Source organism: Pyxicephalus adspersus, chromosome 12, assembly GCF_032062135.1.
Source record: "Pyxicephalus adspersus chromosome 12, UCB_Pads_2.0, whole genome shotgun sequence".
Classification (NCBI taxonomy): domain Eukaryota; kingdom Metazoa; phylum Chordata; class Amphibia; order Anura; family Pyxicephalidae; genus Pyxicephalus; species Pyxicephalus adspersus.
The window spans coordinates 48,519,175-48,535,470 of NC_092869.1; the positions used below are offsets into that span (position 1 = coordinate 48,519,175).

Here is a 16,296-nt window from a genome sequence, read left to right on the forward strand (position 1 = left end):
CCATTTTATTAAGGTTTTATTTGTTGAATTACCTCCAGGAAGGAGATTTATAACCCCGCTATACTAACCTGCCTCCATTCCGTCACAGGCTGCCGCCATCTTCTTCCTTCCTCTTTTCCTAGATATGATCTTTGGCCATCTTGATTGGCCGGGTTGGGATAACGCTATGTACAGGTGCATGGAAGTTCATTTGGTCCCGGCAAGTGCAGGGGAAGCTGGAATTGCCGGATATGCTGGCATCCAATGCACATACAGCAGAGCAATGGGGCAGGAAAAACATCGCCTGTCCCCTTCTGCACTAATGCCCCGCCAGATCCCAAATTATTAAAAGTAAAACTTTAGTTCTACTTTAAGTAGCCCACACAATTTATGGTAGGCATTCATTAGGAAATTTACTCAATGTGCTTTTTTTAATTAACAAAATTCTAATCATTGTAATCATACTGTATATAGAAAAAAGCTAAAGAATGAATGAGTGGATTATTCCCCACTGGGGGTCCAAGCTCAAGGGGAGAAATGGAAAATTTGTCATTTTGCATTAAAACCAGTGATGGTCACTCTGCCCTTCCCTCTTTGATACTTTAGCAAACTCCTCTCCTCCTCCAATCCATCAAGCTGAATGAGTTCACGTCATTAAACAGGATGCTCACCATTCTTCATATAAGGTTCAGGACTTGAACATATATATTTGTTTCACTTCATTCTGATAAATGCTACAATTCTAAATCAATAGGCCCGATGTATTGAAGCTCTCCAAAACTGTAGAAGATAGGATATTATGGGAGAAATTAGGTGATCCAGAAAACCAGGAATGGATTTTGTAAAAATAATCTGCTAATAATTGGCAAATGTTATCAATCCTGGATTAGGTCCTTTCCAGGATCACCCAGGTTCTCCCACGACAGTTTATCTTCGCCAGTCTTGGGGAGCTTTAATAAATCTGGCCCGTTCTATGGCACTTATTGAATGTAACATGTAACTCTCCTTAGTGCAGCAGCAGCAGATGAATTACCTAAATAAATCCACTGTACAGAAAATATATTTTTCTATTTTTTATATTAGAAGAGCCCTATTTTTTTAGAGCTTGACCCCTGGAAAATGTTTACTTGTGCTCCCTCCACCATATCCAGCTTATTATATACAGCACAGCAGTGTTACCCACTGAATTATGGGGTTCAGATATGTTTATCTGGGGAGGAGACGCAGCAACACAGCAGTGGTCCCCATAATTGTCTTTTAATAATAATGGAGAAAATGTTGTTTTCAGTAATTACAGTGGGGTTAGGTGTTTCTATTATTTAAATAAAAAGAAATGTTTCCAGAATACAAAAATATTTTTTTTCTGTAATAAATATTTTGCTTGGGATATTCTTTAAAAGGTTTGTCCTCCCGCTGACATGGCCCGTGGTTTTCTGCGATTAATATTCAAAGCAGGTCTTACAGGAGTGAATTACAGCAGGAATAATATGTCGAGAATTCCATCTGTCATATTTTTCATGCTGGATGAACAGGCAGATGTTCGCTGCGAGTTTCGTCTCCTTTCTCGGGACCTACCCAGAATGCATCTCTTTGAGATGGGAGCCACGGTGAGAAATCGGCGGGTGTTAAAAGGCTGCTTGTAAGCAGATCACGGTGGATTAAGAAATAATGAAATAAAATTGCAGGGTATTTAAAGCAAGGAGTTACTTAAATGTGAAAATAAAGCTATGATTTGCTAAGATGCATAGATAAATAACCAAAAGGTTAAAATGTTGCAATTGCTGGTCATGTGATCCCAAATGGTAACCTGTGGTCACATGATGCTGACCTAGGCAATCATAGTCAGATTTTCCTTTACCAGAGGTCATGTGACTTCATGCCTAGACACTTTTTTTCATTTTTCCCTCCCAACAAGAAATATATATTTAAGTGGGGGATAGTTTTTAAAATAAATCCCTCTTTTTCTGCTATTATTTAAATAGTTATTCCACAGAAATATGATATTTAAGCTCTCCATTATCTACCCAAATATCAGTTCTCTTGAAATGGCCCATCAAACGTTGCTATTTTTGGCGAGGGAGGGAATGCCAAGGGTTGATGTTTCATTTAAGCCAGTGCTGGTGATGGAAAAGGACAGCATACTTGCCAAAATAAAGGCTATTTTTATCATTTGATGACAACCTGCTATGCAGAGCAGTGTATATAACAGACTGAACTACAAGACTCTCATCCTAAAACTAATAATGAAAAACAAAGTAAATTGCACTTCTTTGGCATTTTAAGGGCTTATATATAGAGAAGCGTCATTTTCCTGCATTTGAAATGTACATAGCATGCTGGTTAGTAGGTTCCCACTGGAGGTTGTGATTGACCTGCATTGCATTTCTCTGCATTCTTATTGAGATGCATTTGCATTGCAGCCACAGCAGGTCAAACCTTTTGCACCTATCAGTACTGGTCCATCAACATCTGCCTAGGCAAACCCTAATTGGACTAAATTCTATCATATTGTGCTGTTGGTTCCTGTTGTATGACGGCTTAGAGGTTGTGTTTGATCGGTATTGCATTGCAACTGCAGACAAAGCGGGACAAATACAGCATTTTGCATTTGAACGCATGTGCCAATCAACAACCATTCACCAACTCCTGTCTAGGCAAACACTAATTGAACTAAATTGTACCATATTTGCCTGAACTACACCCCTGGCAGCTTGTCATAAAAAGTCATAATGAGTAGACTGGATATTCGGCATTTTTACCATGGACACATTGAAGAAGACATTCCCAGCCGTTACTGGTAAGGAGGACGGCACCTAAGCACAGGGAGCAGCATGAAGAAAATTAAGGAAGAGTTTCCGGGTGCTCAATAAAATTCCTTTTGTTCAGAGACCCCCGAGAATAACCCTGAACTATACTCACAGCTTGAAGGCTTCTTAAACAATTGGTGTTTTTTATGCTGATTTTGGTTATAACCATTGATAAAAATCTAACCCCATCGGGCATACATTTGTGCTGCCGCCATCAACGTCCATGCTTAACATCCTTTGGACAATTTAATGTTACAGAGGATAAAATTGTGAGGCAGCCTCGGATGACTGGATTTCCACCTGAGCCATTTTGAATTGAGTGCACTGCAGCCACTTCCGCAAAACGGCTGAGTTGTGCGCCATCTGAGCCGAGCCTTGCAGCATCCGCAGATTCTGCTGGTTGGCATTGTTCTGGATGGCCTGGAGGCGAAGCTGCAGCCCTGCTGATAAATGCTGAAAAGAAAGTTGAAATGGAAGATCAGAATCGAAGATCTAGCTCTAATTTTACATTAAAAAAGAACAATGACCGGGTTACGGATATTCAAATATTGACATATGCCAAAAAACAACACATGACTTTTAAAACTCTCACTGACCTTTGGAGGTGCAGATATTGTGGAGTAATCAACCTTAAATTTTTCTGCAAAAACATTATCAGTTTGGTTTTTAATATTTAATTCTGCCCTGCAGCCTCCCCTTCATTGTGCACTAGAACCTACAAATCAGACAAAGCCCATTTCATTTCCTGGTTGGAGGGCATCCAGCATCATCTAGCACTTTCCTCCCCAGCCTGACTGTCCTTGACCCACCACTTTCATTCATTGGATTTCAGTTTCTTCAGTCTTGGGAGGCTCAGATTCCCATGTGGAATAATCTTCAGATTTAGGTTTATTCTGCCCTCCTCCCAGTAATGATTTAGCAGCCTTCAACCTTTCTAACACAGCAGACACAAGGAAAGAGGGGAGAGAGCAAAGTGCTGCTTCTCATTTGGACAGCCGTGGCCCCTTTCATACTTGTGGTCTAAAACCATGCAGTTAGGCACTCTTAGGTGCCCCTATATGTGCCTGGAAGCAGTTTTTAGAGTCAACCACAACATCTGACCAATGCTTTGTCATGTTGATGAATGTAAATCACTGCACTGCAAATAATTATGAGCCATCTCCAGTCCTCTAGATACAACCGCAATGCAACCAAGCTCAGCTGATGGTCATTGGGTCAATGGAGGCAGCTAGCTGAACATGTCGCATCCAAGAATTGTGTCCCAGGAAAAGGCAACTTGAATGTTACCATGTGAGAAAAATGGTTTCCAACCACTCCTATGTGGTTAAAAGGGAGCTATAAGGATTGCAGTGTACTGAACTGAATTGCTCCACAGTGCCTGTAGCTAGAGAGGTCAGTGAGATTTTAAAGCTGATTTACTGCTTGTTAGGAATATGTAAAGTCTAAACCTGGTCATAGTTCTGGAAAGTCATATCAAAATGGTAAAGTAATAATGTAATGTCTGACTTGTGGATGAAGATAATCATATTGGAACTTACCTTTATATTTGATTGGATCATCGGTAACCACATCGGTATCAGCTTAAAAGAAAATTCAAGGAAATAAAAGTTAGAAACTTACAGCACGATGCACCGAATGGTCTGAAACAAAAACAATCTTCATTGCATCTAAACAACCAATCTCAAAGCTCTGCCCAAATTCTCAAAGCTTGAATCTGATTGGTTACTGTGGAAAGTGTATAAATAAATAAATAAACAAGGCTCAGTATAATGAAAGGAGAAATCTCAAACTATAAAACTTCAATTACAGAAAGGATATTTCATCCCCCAGGATAATGCGATCTGGAGAAAGACAGATAGTCATTCTCTACAGTTTCTTCATAATTAGCAACAAAACTGATTCCCTTGCAATGCTATTTACCGGCTAACTAATTCCATTAAAAACTGCAAGCTATTAGGAGAACTGCTGAGAACTTTCCAAAGCAAGTTCCTTGATTAGTGGTGTTGGAAGGAAACCTTCTGTGAGAGACACACGGTGCTCAATTTATAAAATTCTGAGTGGTTTTAAAGTGCACTTAAGTCATGATTCTTGGATTGTAAGCTCTTCTGGGCAAAGTCTGGGCAAAGTTTGTATATGTTTGTCATTTGCAACCCCTATGTACAGACAGCGCTGCGTAATATGTTGGCGCCATAGAAATACAGTTTAATAATAATGTTATGCTGTTAAAAAAAAGGATTTGCTTATTACTATTACCAACCCTATTTTAAATGCCCTGGATATCATGTTGAGTCTGTGGTTTCCTTACTTTCAGCCTCAGACCTGGAACAAGTGTGTTCATTTCAACTCCTAATTATAAACATTTATTTGTTTCAGATAAAAGAAAAATGAAACCAGAGCGTCAGCATACCAGACTGGCAATGGCAATGTTGGAAAGTTTAAGGAATAAAACACAGCCACATTTTTTCTGGAAAACTCGCAGGATAAACAGGAACAGCATGCTCTTAGAGATGAGAGTCCCCTATGCTGCTCTCACCCCATTCCCAATATCTAGATATTGGTCACATGACATGCCAGAGGGAGCTATGGGCAAATGCTTTCAGAACAAGCTTTCTTTTCATTAAATCAAATACGAGAAATAATTTGCATTCCCAAAATCCTACTTATCTACTTTGTTTTTTTTCCCTGTAAAGAAACTTCCCTTGAAATGCATTGTATTGTTTTGTTATGATCAATAAACATATTTGGATTTTTAATAATCCGTTTGCCATTCTTTTCCTCTTCACCACATGTCTGAGATGTCATCTAGTGGCTTTTTCATCTCAGAGCTGCCCCATTGGAGTAACTATTCTCTAATGCAGAGTTTCCTAAAGCTGCGTACACACGTCAGATTTTTCTTGCCCGATAATCGGCATCGGCCAGATATCGGGCGAGATTCTGGCGTGTGTACAGTCGGCGTCGTTCATCGTCCGTGGATCCGTCCTGGCGGATCCACGAATGATGAACGACGACCGATCCTAATGCAAGGGAAGGGGGAGAGCGCGCAGCAGGGTGCCTATCCGTCGCTCTCCCCCTCCCCTCTCCATAGAGCAGAACAGTGCTGTATGTACAGCACCGTTCATGCATCGTGTAGTCCTTTGTCGTTGGAAAGGATCGTGAAAGATCCTTTCCAACGACAAAAATTGCACGTGTGTACGCAGCTTTACCTGGATCCCTCCATAAGATGCTGGGGGTCCCTGGAGCAATGAACAGTTTGCACTTCTCAGGTCAGTGTGAGTGACACCAAGGATCTTTTTGGAGATCTGTTTGGTGACATTCTTCCCACAAACCATTATGCTAATATACTCTGAGCTGTATAATGCTATAGTAATTAAAGCCTGAAAACCTGAAAGATATTTCAAGGGTTCGCCATGTTAAAAAGTTTGCGATGACTCTTTGGTAGCCTTAGGTTGGCTGATTTTGGATCCAGTGCCTCTTAACTGTAACTGACTGAGGATAAAGCTGCCTGTCCACTATGATTTCTTTCCAATAATCCCCAGTGGCCAAAAAAAAAAGACCATGTTTTACATTATGAGTCAACTATACTCGGTCCCCATCTGAGCCACCACCTGAAAGGGCTTAGGCATACATATAGTTCCTTTGCATGCCCAGCCATCCACATCTGCTGCAGTGCATTGTGCAGCTCTACTCGGGATACTTCAACCTCCATTGCTTCATTATCCCTTGGCTATTCCATCCCTGCTCCAGAATATGAATGCAATTATGTCCTTTTAACATTATCAAGATCTGCAATTACACTTCTAAATCTTTGGCCCCAAGATAATTGTTATTGACTCAATCTGATGAGTCACCTTTCATTCCATTCTAGAAAGGAACCCAGGCTTCCTATACATCATGTCATGGAAGAGAAAAAGCTTTCAGGGTAATTAGATAAAGTGTTTTGTTGCATCATACTGACATTCTCAGGCTCAAGTGCTTCAGCCCTTACATAAATATGCCAAAAAGCCGCCATACAAAAGCCTTTGAAAATGCTAAGGGAGTAGGAGTGCTTGTATGCTAGGAACTGCAGATATCTGGGTTTTGGGTTTGTAGCTGGTCATACAATTCACCAACAAGTTCATTTAGCTGTAGCATTCAGCTTCAAAGTTTGCATTGTTCAAGTGATACAAACAATTCACAGCCCAATAAAAAAATTGTAGTGCCACGATTAATAATGACCATTTATGTGAAGATATCTACATACAATGATAAAAGGGAAAATCAATTTTCTGTGATATTATTCCTGTGCTGGGTATCCAACAGAGTACTACAATAGACTCATTGTTCCATTAGAGCAAAACTATCAGTTCTCCTTCTTTATCAGATAGGAAAGATCGGCTACCCTCTCCACAAAGCTAAACCTTAAGCTATGTACACACTTCCAATTATTATCGTTTGTAAACGAACGACGAACGATCCTGCACGATATCTGCGAAGGATCGTATAGCACCGATCCTGTACATACAGATAACGACACGATCGTTCAAAGATATTGTACACACGTATATATACACACAGTATATATATATATATATATATACACACACATACACTCACATACACAATACAGCCAGTATCGATCAAATGTTCGTTCATCGCGCATGCTCAGAACATGCACGATCACTGAACGACCGTACACAGGATAGATGGTCAACGATCGTCGTCCAATCCGATCCGCCGGTCCGGTCGTTCATTTCCAACTACTATCCTCGTTCATCGGCGTCGTTGGTTACTTTTTTACGAACGATTTTTGGCCAATCGGTTGTTCGTCGTTCATTTCCAACAATAAAAATTGGACGTGTCTACGCAGCTTTAGGTCTACCTTTCTTTTAAAGAACAATTAATAGCCCCCCTCCAAAACCTTCATCAGAGAAAATAATTTCCAGCTTTTCGTACAATCAGAGAAGAATCATCAAGCCCCTCGCCACAAAGCTAAACAAATATCTCTCCCCTCCATCAGAGTAGATCAATCAGTTTCCTTCTATGCCTGGGAAGAGCTATCAGCTTCCCTCTCCATCAGAGAAAACTATTAGCTTCCTTTACATCAGAGGAGAACCTTCTTCTTCAGAGCTGAACCTTTTCTAAATCCGGCTGAATCACCTTTCCTTTCTGTACCATTAGAACTACCATTCCGCCTATATTTCAGAAGAACCATCATCCGCTCTTCATCAGATCCGCTCCTTACTAGAGGAACCATCAGATCCTCTCTTCATTAAGGAGGAATCATCATATCGCCTCTTCATCAGAGAGGAACCATCAGATCCGCTCTTCATCAGAGAGGAACCATCAGACCCACTCCTCATCAGAGAGGAACCATCAGACCCACTCCTCATCAGAGAGGAACCATCAGATTCGCTCTTCATCAGAAAGAAACCATCAGATCCGCTCTTCATCAGAAAGGAACCATCAGATTCGCTCTTCATCAGAAAGAAACCATACCATCAGATTCGCTCTTCATCAGAAAGAAACCATCAGATCCGCTCTTCATCAGAAAGGAACCATCAGATTCGCTCTTCATCAGAAAGAAACCATAAGATCTGCTAAACATCAGAGAGGAACCATCAGATCCCCTCTTTATTAGAAAGGAACCATCAGATTCGCTCTTCATCAGATTCACGCTTCATCAGAGAGGAACCATCAGATTCGCACTTCATCAGAAAGAAACCATAAGATCTGATCTTCATCAGAGAGGAACCATCAGATCCGCTCTTCATCAGAGAGGAACCATCAGACCCGCTCTTCATCAGAGAGGAACCATCAGACCCGCTCTTCATCAGAGAGGAAACATCAGATTCGCTCTTCATCAAAAAGAAACCATCGGATCCACTCTTCATCAGAAAGGAACCATCAGATTCGCTCTTCATCAGAAAGAAACCATAAGATCTGCTCTTCATCAGAGAGAAACCATCAGATCCCCTCTTCATTAGAAAGGAACCATTAGATTCGCTCTTCATCAGATTCGCTCTTCATCAGAGAGGAACCATCAGATCCGCTCTTCATCAGAAAGGAACCATCAGATTCGCTCTTCATCAGAAAGAAACCATAAGATCTGCTCTTCATCGGAGAGGAACCATCAGATCCCCTCTTCATTAGACAGGAACCATCAGATCTGCTTTTCATCAGAGAGGAACAATTAGCTTCCCTCTCCGTCACAGCAGGACTCTACAAAGCGGAACCACCACCTTGTTTATCAGAGAAGAACCATCAGCTCCACTCTCCATTGGAGGAGATCCATCAGCTTTCCCCTGTACTTCTGGGAAAAGCCATCACTTTCCCTCTCTTTAGAGCAGACCTATCTGCTCCAATTTCCATAAATTAAAATTATTAGCATCTCTCTCAATCAGAGAAAACTATTTGGTTCCTTTCCATCAGAAGAGAACCATCAGCCCCTCTCCTTGTAAGCACAGAACCATCAGCTTTTCTCTATACAAAGCTGAACCACCACCTTGTTTATCAGAGCAAACCAATCATCGTTCCTCTCCATCAGAGTAGAATTATCAGCTTCTCTCTGCATCAGAATAGATCCATCAGCTCTTCTCTTTGTCATAGAACAACCATTGGCTTCCTTCTCTATCAGAGTAGGACCATCAGCTTCCTTTTCCATCCGAGTAGAACCATCAGCTCTTCACTTCATCAGAGAACAACCATCTGATCCCCTCTCTATCAGCTGATGTCTACTGCAAACTTTCCTTAAACTTTGTAAATAATCATTACAACCTGCTAAAAATGTACCCTGAATACGCCACAGTCATTTTTGTTCCTAAAAAAAATTACCATTTAAACTCCACCAATGCTTTGAATACAGCAATGTAAACAGTGACAGCTCTTGATGTTAGGTATGCAAGGAGAAAAGTGACGTAAAAAGAATGTATGAAGTCTAGGTTTTTTTTTTGTTTACAATCTTGTATTATAAGCAGCCAACACCTACTGTGGGTTTAGAGGGTCCCCCAGTCCATTAGGGTTTATTATTGTGGAATGAAATACTTACTGGATTCTAAGGGATTGTGAAGAGCATTTGTATTATTGATCCAGATACCGGTGTAGTGGGCTGCCTAAGGTAATATGGCCTGGCCAAAGGAGGATTTGGCTCAGACACGAGAAGTTTTATTTTCCCCTGTATTATATTTTCTGCTTGAGGCTTGAGCATCACATGATAATGGGATTTTGAATTTGTTTAGGCTGTCATACAGAAACTTTTAGTTGCCTTTATCCAGAGAGATCATACCTCGGAATCCTTCTAGTTGTATCAGCCCACCACATGCTTTTTTCAACAATAATAGATCCTAATGCATAGAACCCTTTGAACCACTGAAATTTATTGACTTTTTATGACAAGATTCTAAAACAAAGTTCAGTCTGGACTCCAAAGGTTCTGATTTTCATGCATACCTCCTTCTAGACCTAGTCCCTACTCAAGTCAAAAGGGGTCCTTCAGCCACCGCTCCCGGTTGAGCTGCCTTGGGTAATCATTTCTTTCTGTACTGCTTAAAACCTGCAAATACCCTCTGCTACGCGAATTCCAGTGTGCGATACTTTTCATCCAGCTCTGGGGTTCCTTCTACCAAACATTCCCAATGGTAGCCAAATCAGGTACTTTAGCGGCACAGAGGTGTATTCCTTTTTCACTGTGGGATGCATATGCAAGCCAATAAACAATAAAACCTTTGCAATTAATGCTATGCCAGTGTGCCTTTAAGTTTTATGATTAATGTGTTTTGTTGGAATTCTCTTTTGTTCTTTGTTTGCTTCCCGGCAATCAGAATAACTGATTTCTGCCTAAGTGCTATAAATGTAAGCTGTCGGTGCCCCATGTGCAACAATATGTCTAAAAGCAGAGATTTATGTGGTAGCATGTAACTTACTTTGACAAAAACCGTGGAATTGCATTCCTGCAGAGCCTCCATTAAGCTGATCAGATGCAGACACACCATCTCCACCATCTGGAAGTGATAAAACACACATTCTAAGGGTATGAGTAATAGGGATACCATAGAGCTAGTACTTTACTAATAAACTCAATCAATTTATAGCTCTCAAGTCTTCAGTTTGATTGGATCTCTTAGGTATCCTTTTCAGAACACCAGCATGAAATGAACTAGTGCAGAACTTAATTTCATAGATACCTGGACCTGTTTATATCACAGGATCAGATAGGGTCTCAAAGAATACACGGCTCATTAAGTATTGACAGCCAGGTCTTGTTTGCGGGCCTAACGGCAAAGAAAGCATGGGCCATGCCTTGGAGCTCTAGGAAGCCAGTGGCAGCACAAATCATGGCATCGACATATATAATAAAAGGTTCCAGCAGCTCATCTGGGTCCTTGTTACAGCTTTCCCTGTAGACTTTGTTCATGGAATAGTGTACTGTACACATACATTTCAACCACTCTGTGTCCATACATCTAGAACTAAGCTGCTAGCAGAGTAAAGTGGTTGTGTTGTCATTATTCTAGTTATTGGGTTTATAAATACTGATATAAGGTGAGCAAACTGACCCTTTCAGCCTCTTTTCTGACCCTTAGCCCCCATTTCATAGGGCTACAACATCTAATCTTGCCCAAGGGGACATTAGTTTCATGTGAATGTTACAAGGGTAACTCCAAATATCCCTGAACTAAACTTTTTCTATACTTTTCCTTCATATTTGAATGTTTATTGGAGAAAAGAATGGGAACAACAGAAACAAACAGGAACAAAAAGTAAGAACATTATACAACAATATCAATCCCTATACAGAGCATTCAGACAATAATTGTTACAAATTCCCGGGATCATTTTAAATGTTTGATAAACAAAGACCCAGAAGGGTCTGAGGAATGTTAATTAAAATACAGAAAAGCTCAGCATCAGAGAAAGAAGGTAATAATAAGGGATACCATGGGTAGAAGATGAGAGGACTAGAGAAGGAGATGGGCTTTTCTAAAACAACAACATATTGGACAAAGGGTTCTCCATAGTTATGGGGCACCTAGATAAAATGTTAGGGGTTTGATGGATGCCATGACAAAAAGTGGACAAGAGTGTTTCTTTATCTTGTGACCTTCATGGTATCTCTCCCTTTTACCCTGCCTTTGTGATCTATTCTTATTCACCGGTCTCTTTTTCCTAAAAAATCATGCAATACCATTAACGTTGCACCATATATATAGTTGGGAGGAAGTGGCTCCCTCTGTGTTCTACAAAAGTGGTAAGAGTACACCAAGACAAGACAAGGTCTAGATAGAGTCCATGGTGAGATTAGAATGGTATGGCTGAGAAAAGACCAATAACATTCTATTTCAAGATCAAGACAGAAGCAGTATTCATCATAGTGAATCATCCCCATGTACTGATATGAAATAAGAAAAGGTCCAACGTTAAAATCATTTTCCAATTTGTACGACTTGTAGCACTTGTACTAGAGGTGTTGCAGTACAAGGTAAATGTTGAGAATTTGTCTTGTTAGAAAGTGTTAAATTACAGCTCTAAAAATACATCCAACCTAATGTGGAGTTTATTTATGGAAGCTTTGCATTTACACCTTTTACCTAACCACCTATTTTTGTAGAATATTGCAATAAACTTTTTTCTACTCCTATAACTCAGGAAGTTTATTTCTTACTGGTCTCCTCTCGATTTGGCTGAAGCTTAGATGAGACTCAAGCACATAAAAAGGGTTAGGATTTGTCTTGAACTTTACAACTCCATTTCATAATGCCATGGGTATCTGAATTTTGTATTATTATATCCAGAACTAATATTTTAGGATTTGGTGACTTCTTCTCTGTAACAAAATCCCAGTGATTAGTGATCCAGACCAGAAAAATCAGTTTTGCTTCAAGACTACAGTCTTGAAGCACTAAGTTATTGATGCATATTGAGTATAGTTTAGTAAGTTGAAGCTATTTAGAATTGGGACATCACCATCTCCCCTTGGCAAGATCTCATCATACTCACCACAGTGTTGTGTGCCATCAGCTGGAGTATGCTGGGAGTGACGCGACTCCAGAACTCCAAAGCTGTCAGGATCGCTGTGAAGCTGAACTCATTCTGGTTCTGAACAGTGGGAGCAATAGCGGCCTGCTCACAGAACACCGTCCATAGCTGGGCAAAGATGAAGGCGTGGAAGAGGGAGCACATGTGGAGCACTGAGGTCTGCAGGTTAGATTAAAACATGTAACTACATAAACACATTTCATATTTTGCACAGTAAAAGTATGATAAAGGTTGATTTATTCAAGTGTACCTGTCATAAAAACATCTTAAACCAACAACTCTCCAAACAAATAGTGATTAATATGAAGAATAGGAATTCAAAAATAATTAAAGTCTCTCTAGCAGAAACTATTTCATTCTGGATAGCACGGGAATGGTTGCATTAGTTGTATTGTTGTTTGTGCCATTGTGTACCCCTATTTTTTGTGTGGGTGTCACATAGGCAGGAAGTGTATATACATATATATATATATATATATATATATATATATATATATATTAATATGCTTCATTCAGCCAGCAAGAGAAGTTCTTTTGTGGTATACATCAGGGCAATGTAACTGTCAGGACTGTATTCAGATAAATACAAATTCTTTGGAAGGTAAAAAGGTAAATCCCACGGATGTATTTTATCTCTTGAGGGATTTTGCCAGGCAGAATTAAGTAGGAAAATCAGCCAGGCCAATGTCATCATAATATATAAACAATATACAGTACCTTTGATTGTTCAGGGAAACCAATAAGAATCACGATGAGATGATCGGCCACAAGGGAGCCCGCATCTAGAGGAATTGGCATGCATGGCGAGGGGGTGTTTGGGCAAACCACTCCATGGGTGAGAGACCCCAAAAGAAGCCAGGACAGGAGGCGGATGTGTGACACGCACTCAATGAACTCTTTAGGCCTGATTTTAAAAAAAAAATGAAAGATTAGGAAAAAAGCTAATGAGTTGTTTATATGCTTTTTATGCCATGCTGATTCCATCTCTGGATTTTTTGTAGTTTATGTAAGGTCTAAAAATCATAATAAAACTGCAAAACAAAATTGTTTGGAAGGATTAAAGGATCTGTCAACCCAAACATTACTCATAGGTTGGTTGGTATGAGTAAATTTGGATGAGGAAGTAAAGCAAACAGGCGTTTTAACCATTTCATACTCAGTCCAAAAACACAAATCAATACACTGACTGTTGGGTCACCACAACAGGTCTGACCTGTTCAGCTATGGACTCAAGACCTCTAAAGAAGGTGGCCTGCGATATCTGAAATTAAATATCTCTGCCTGTCTGCTTTCCTCCCATAGTGCATCATACTATGTGGTATCTGATCACAGTTTATCGATCCCCAACCCATGTGAATCAGTGACCTGTATGTCCCCCTGTCCTTGTAGCCAGCTCTCTAGTCGTCCTTACTTGATCACCTTTGATAAGTAATAACCATTGTGTATCCAGAACAACCCATAAGACCTTTCCTTTGATCTGACCCAGTTATCCAGACAACACAACTTGGCTCTTGTCAACGTCGCTCAGATCAATACAATTGTCCATTTTTCTTGCTTCCAAAGAAACACCTTCCAGAACTGGCCGTTTACTTACTGCCTAATACACCCCCTGATTCCCATGACAGGTGCCATTGTAATTTAAAAATGAATTTTACATGTCAGTGGGTTCAATGTTCTGGTGGATCAGTGTACACCTTATTACAGATCATGGTAATCTTTGTCTTGTGCTGGCTCTCTTACCCTTGCTGCATGGCTGACGGTGGGTGATAGAGCCAAGGCAGATATCGTATAACAGCCTTATTGTCCCGATGGTTTCCTCGCGTTATCTCCATTGCGGCTATTTGTGCGAGGCCGACTTTGAGATGACCACCAAACGTGTCTTCATGTAAGGGCTGTGAGCAGGTCTTCATGTGGCTCTGCAGGGAATAGAGAGAATCAGATCATACAGAATGCCAACCCAAGGCATGTGGGAAGCCATCATTTACCAGTGCTGCTATATTAACACTTACCTTCAATTTGGTTAATGTATGCATATCAGCAATGAAGTCCAAAATGTCCCCGATGTATTGGCGGGTGCACTCCATGGCGGCTGTCCCACACTACAACACAAATCATCCCATTATCACCAGCTCGACTACAAAAAAGAACTGCCTAATACCAGGACAAAATGAAGAATCTAAGCAGTACATGGGAAACAGGAAGATTTTCTTCAGTTTTTCTGGTAGTAAAATGAGTTTTTTTGCTGGACTACAGAAATCATCTCCACTCTGCAGAGTAGAACTGGGCAGCGTTAGGAAAGTTAGGAACACTCCAGGTATTTGGTGGGATCAACTGGTATATTGTTGCAATTACTGAACTGATATAACAAAACACTTTCAAGTATACATTTACCAAGCAGAAGAAAAAATAAGGTAATTGTTGGGATTTACATATTCTTTAAATCAGCCCTCCAGCCTCCCCTTCAGTTTTGCACAGTTGTACCGGCTTCTTTCCAGTACCAAAATTGATTTCTCTGCACACAGTGAGCTTCTTGTGCATTAGAAGCTGCAGTAGGTCAGATGGACCTTGCCTCCTTTCATGGCTGGAGGATTACCAGCATTATCTGTCCCCCCCCCAAGCCTGTCTGCCCCCGGATGCCTGCTTCATTCATTGGATTTCAGTTCTTTCAATCATGGAGGCTCTGAATCACACATGGGTGTTACCTAAGGTGGTCATGAATGCACCCTGTCTAGGCAAGACTATGGGGGTACTGAGACTTGGTGTTGTATTGTTTTCAGTAAACAATGCACAGCACCCTGCTCACCCCTCCTACCAGCCATGATCGCCCTGCATTGTATGGTGTAATACAGAATGCCAGTGATTAATTAATTATTATTTATCAATTAAAAAAACATGTAATTAAAACAAAGATTTTATTTAAAAAAATAAATTATATATATATTATATGTATACACACAAGATCTGTCTATGAAATAAGTATACTGATATTTTATTTATTTATATGACAATTCCAATATTTGTCCCCTAATATTCTCTCCATTTACAATGAAGCACAAATGTCGTGTTTTCCACTGGTGGAAGGTGTGGAGCAAATCGGTTTCTGATTTTTTTTTCTCCTTACTCCATCAATTGACACAAAGCGTGTTCCTTTAACCTCCAATTTCAATTTAGGAAAAGGAAAAAAGAGCCAAATCTGGTGAATATGGAGGATGTTCCAGCGTAGTAATGTGTTTGTCGGTCACAGAAAGTGCTGTGTGAGAAGGAGCATTGTCCTGATGAAGAATGAAACCATTTCCCACATTTCTGCCGTCTTTTCCTGACTCTTTCTCTCAGCTTTGTCTTCCTTATAATAATGTTGGGTCACTGTTGTGTCTTCTGGAACCCATTCTGCCAAAATGACGCCTTCATGTCACAAAACACGATGACATGGCTGTGAATTTGGACTTTTTTGATTCTTGGTGATGAAGGTGTTTCCAGTGACTGTGGTTTGGTTTCAGGA

The 16,296-nt window shown here is 40.3% G+C and overlaps 1 protein-coding gene across 1 annotated transcript in view; it reads right to left on the reverse strand.

Annotated features, from left to right (window-relative positions):
- Nucleotides 1-6: 6 nt before the first annotated feature.
- Nucleotides 7-16,296, reverse strand: part of UNC79 (unc-79 homolog, NALCN channel complex subunit) — a 97,616-nt gene continuing 81,326 nt past the window's right edge. Inside the window, exons 45-51 of the mRNA XM_072427677.1 lie at nucleotides 14,807-14,896; nucleotides 14,538-14,713; nucleotides 13,515-13,701; nucleotides 12,759-12,956; nucleotides 10,685-10,762; nucleotides 4,325-4,366; nucleotides 7-3,239 (exon numbers count right to left, since the gene is read on the reverse strand). Of these exons, the coding sequence (XP_072283778.1) occupies nucleotides 3,039-3,239; nucleotides 4,325-4,366; nucleotides 10,685-10,762; nucleotides 12,759-12,956; nucleotides 13,515-13,701; nucleotides 14,538-14,713; nucleotides 14,807-14,896 (972 nt within the window). The 3' untranslated portion in view covers nucleotides 7-3,038. The remainder of the gene's footprint in view (nucleotides 3,240-4,324; nucleotides 4,367-10,684; nucleotides 10,763-12,758; nucleotides 12,957-13,514; nucleotides 13,702-14,537; nucleotides 14,714-14,806; nucleotides 14,897-16,296) is intronic.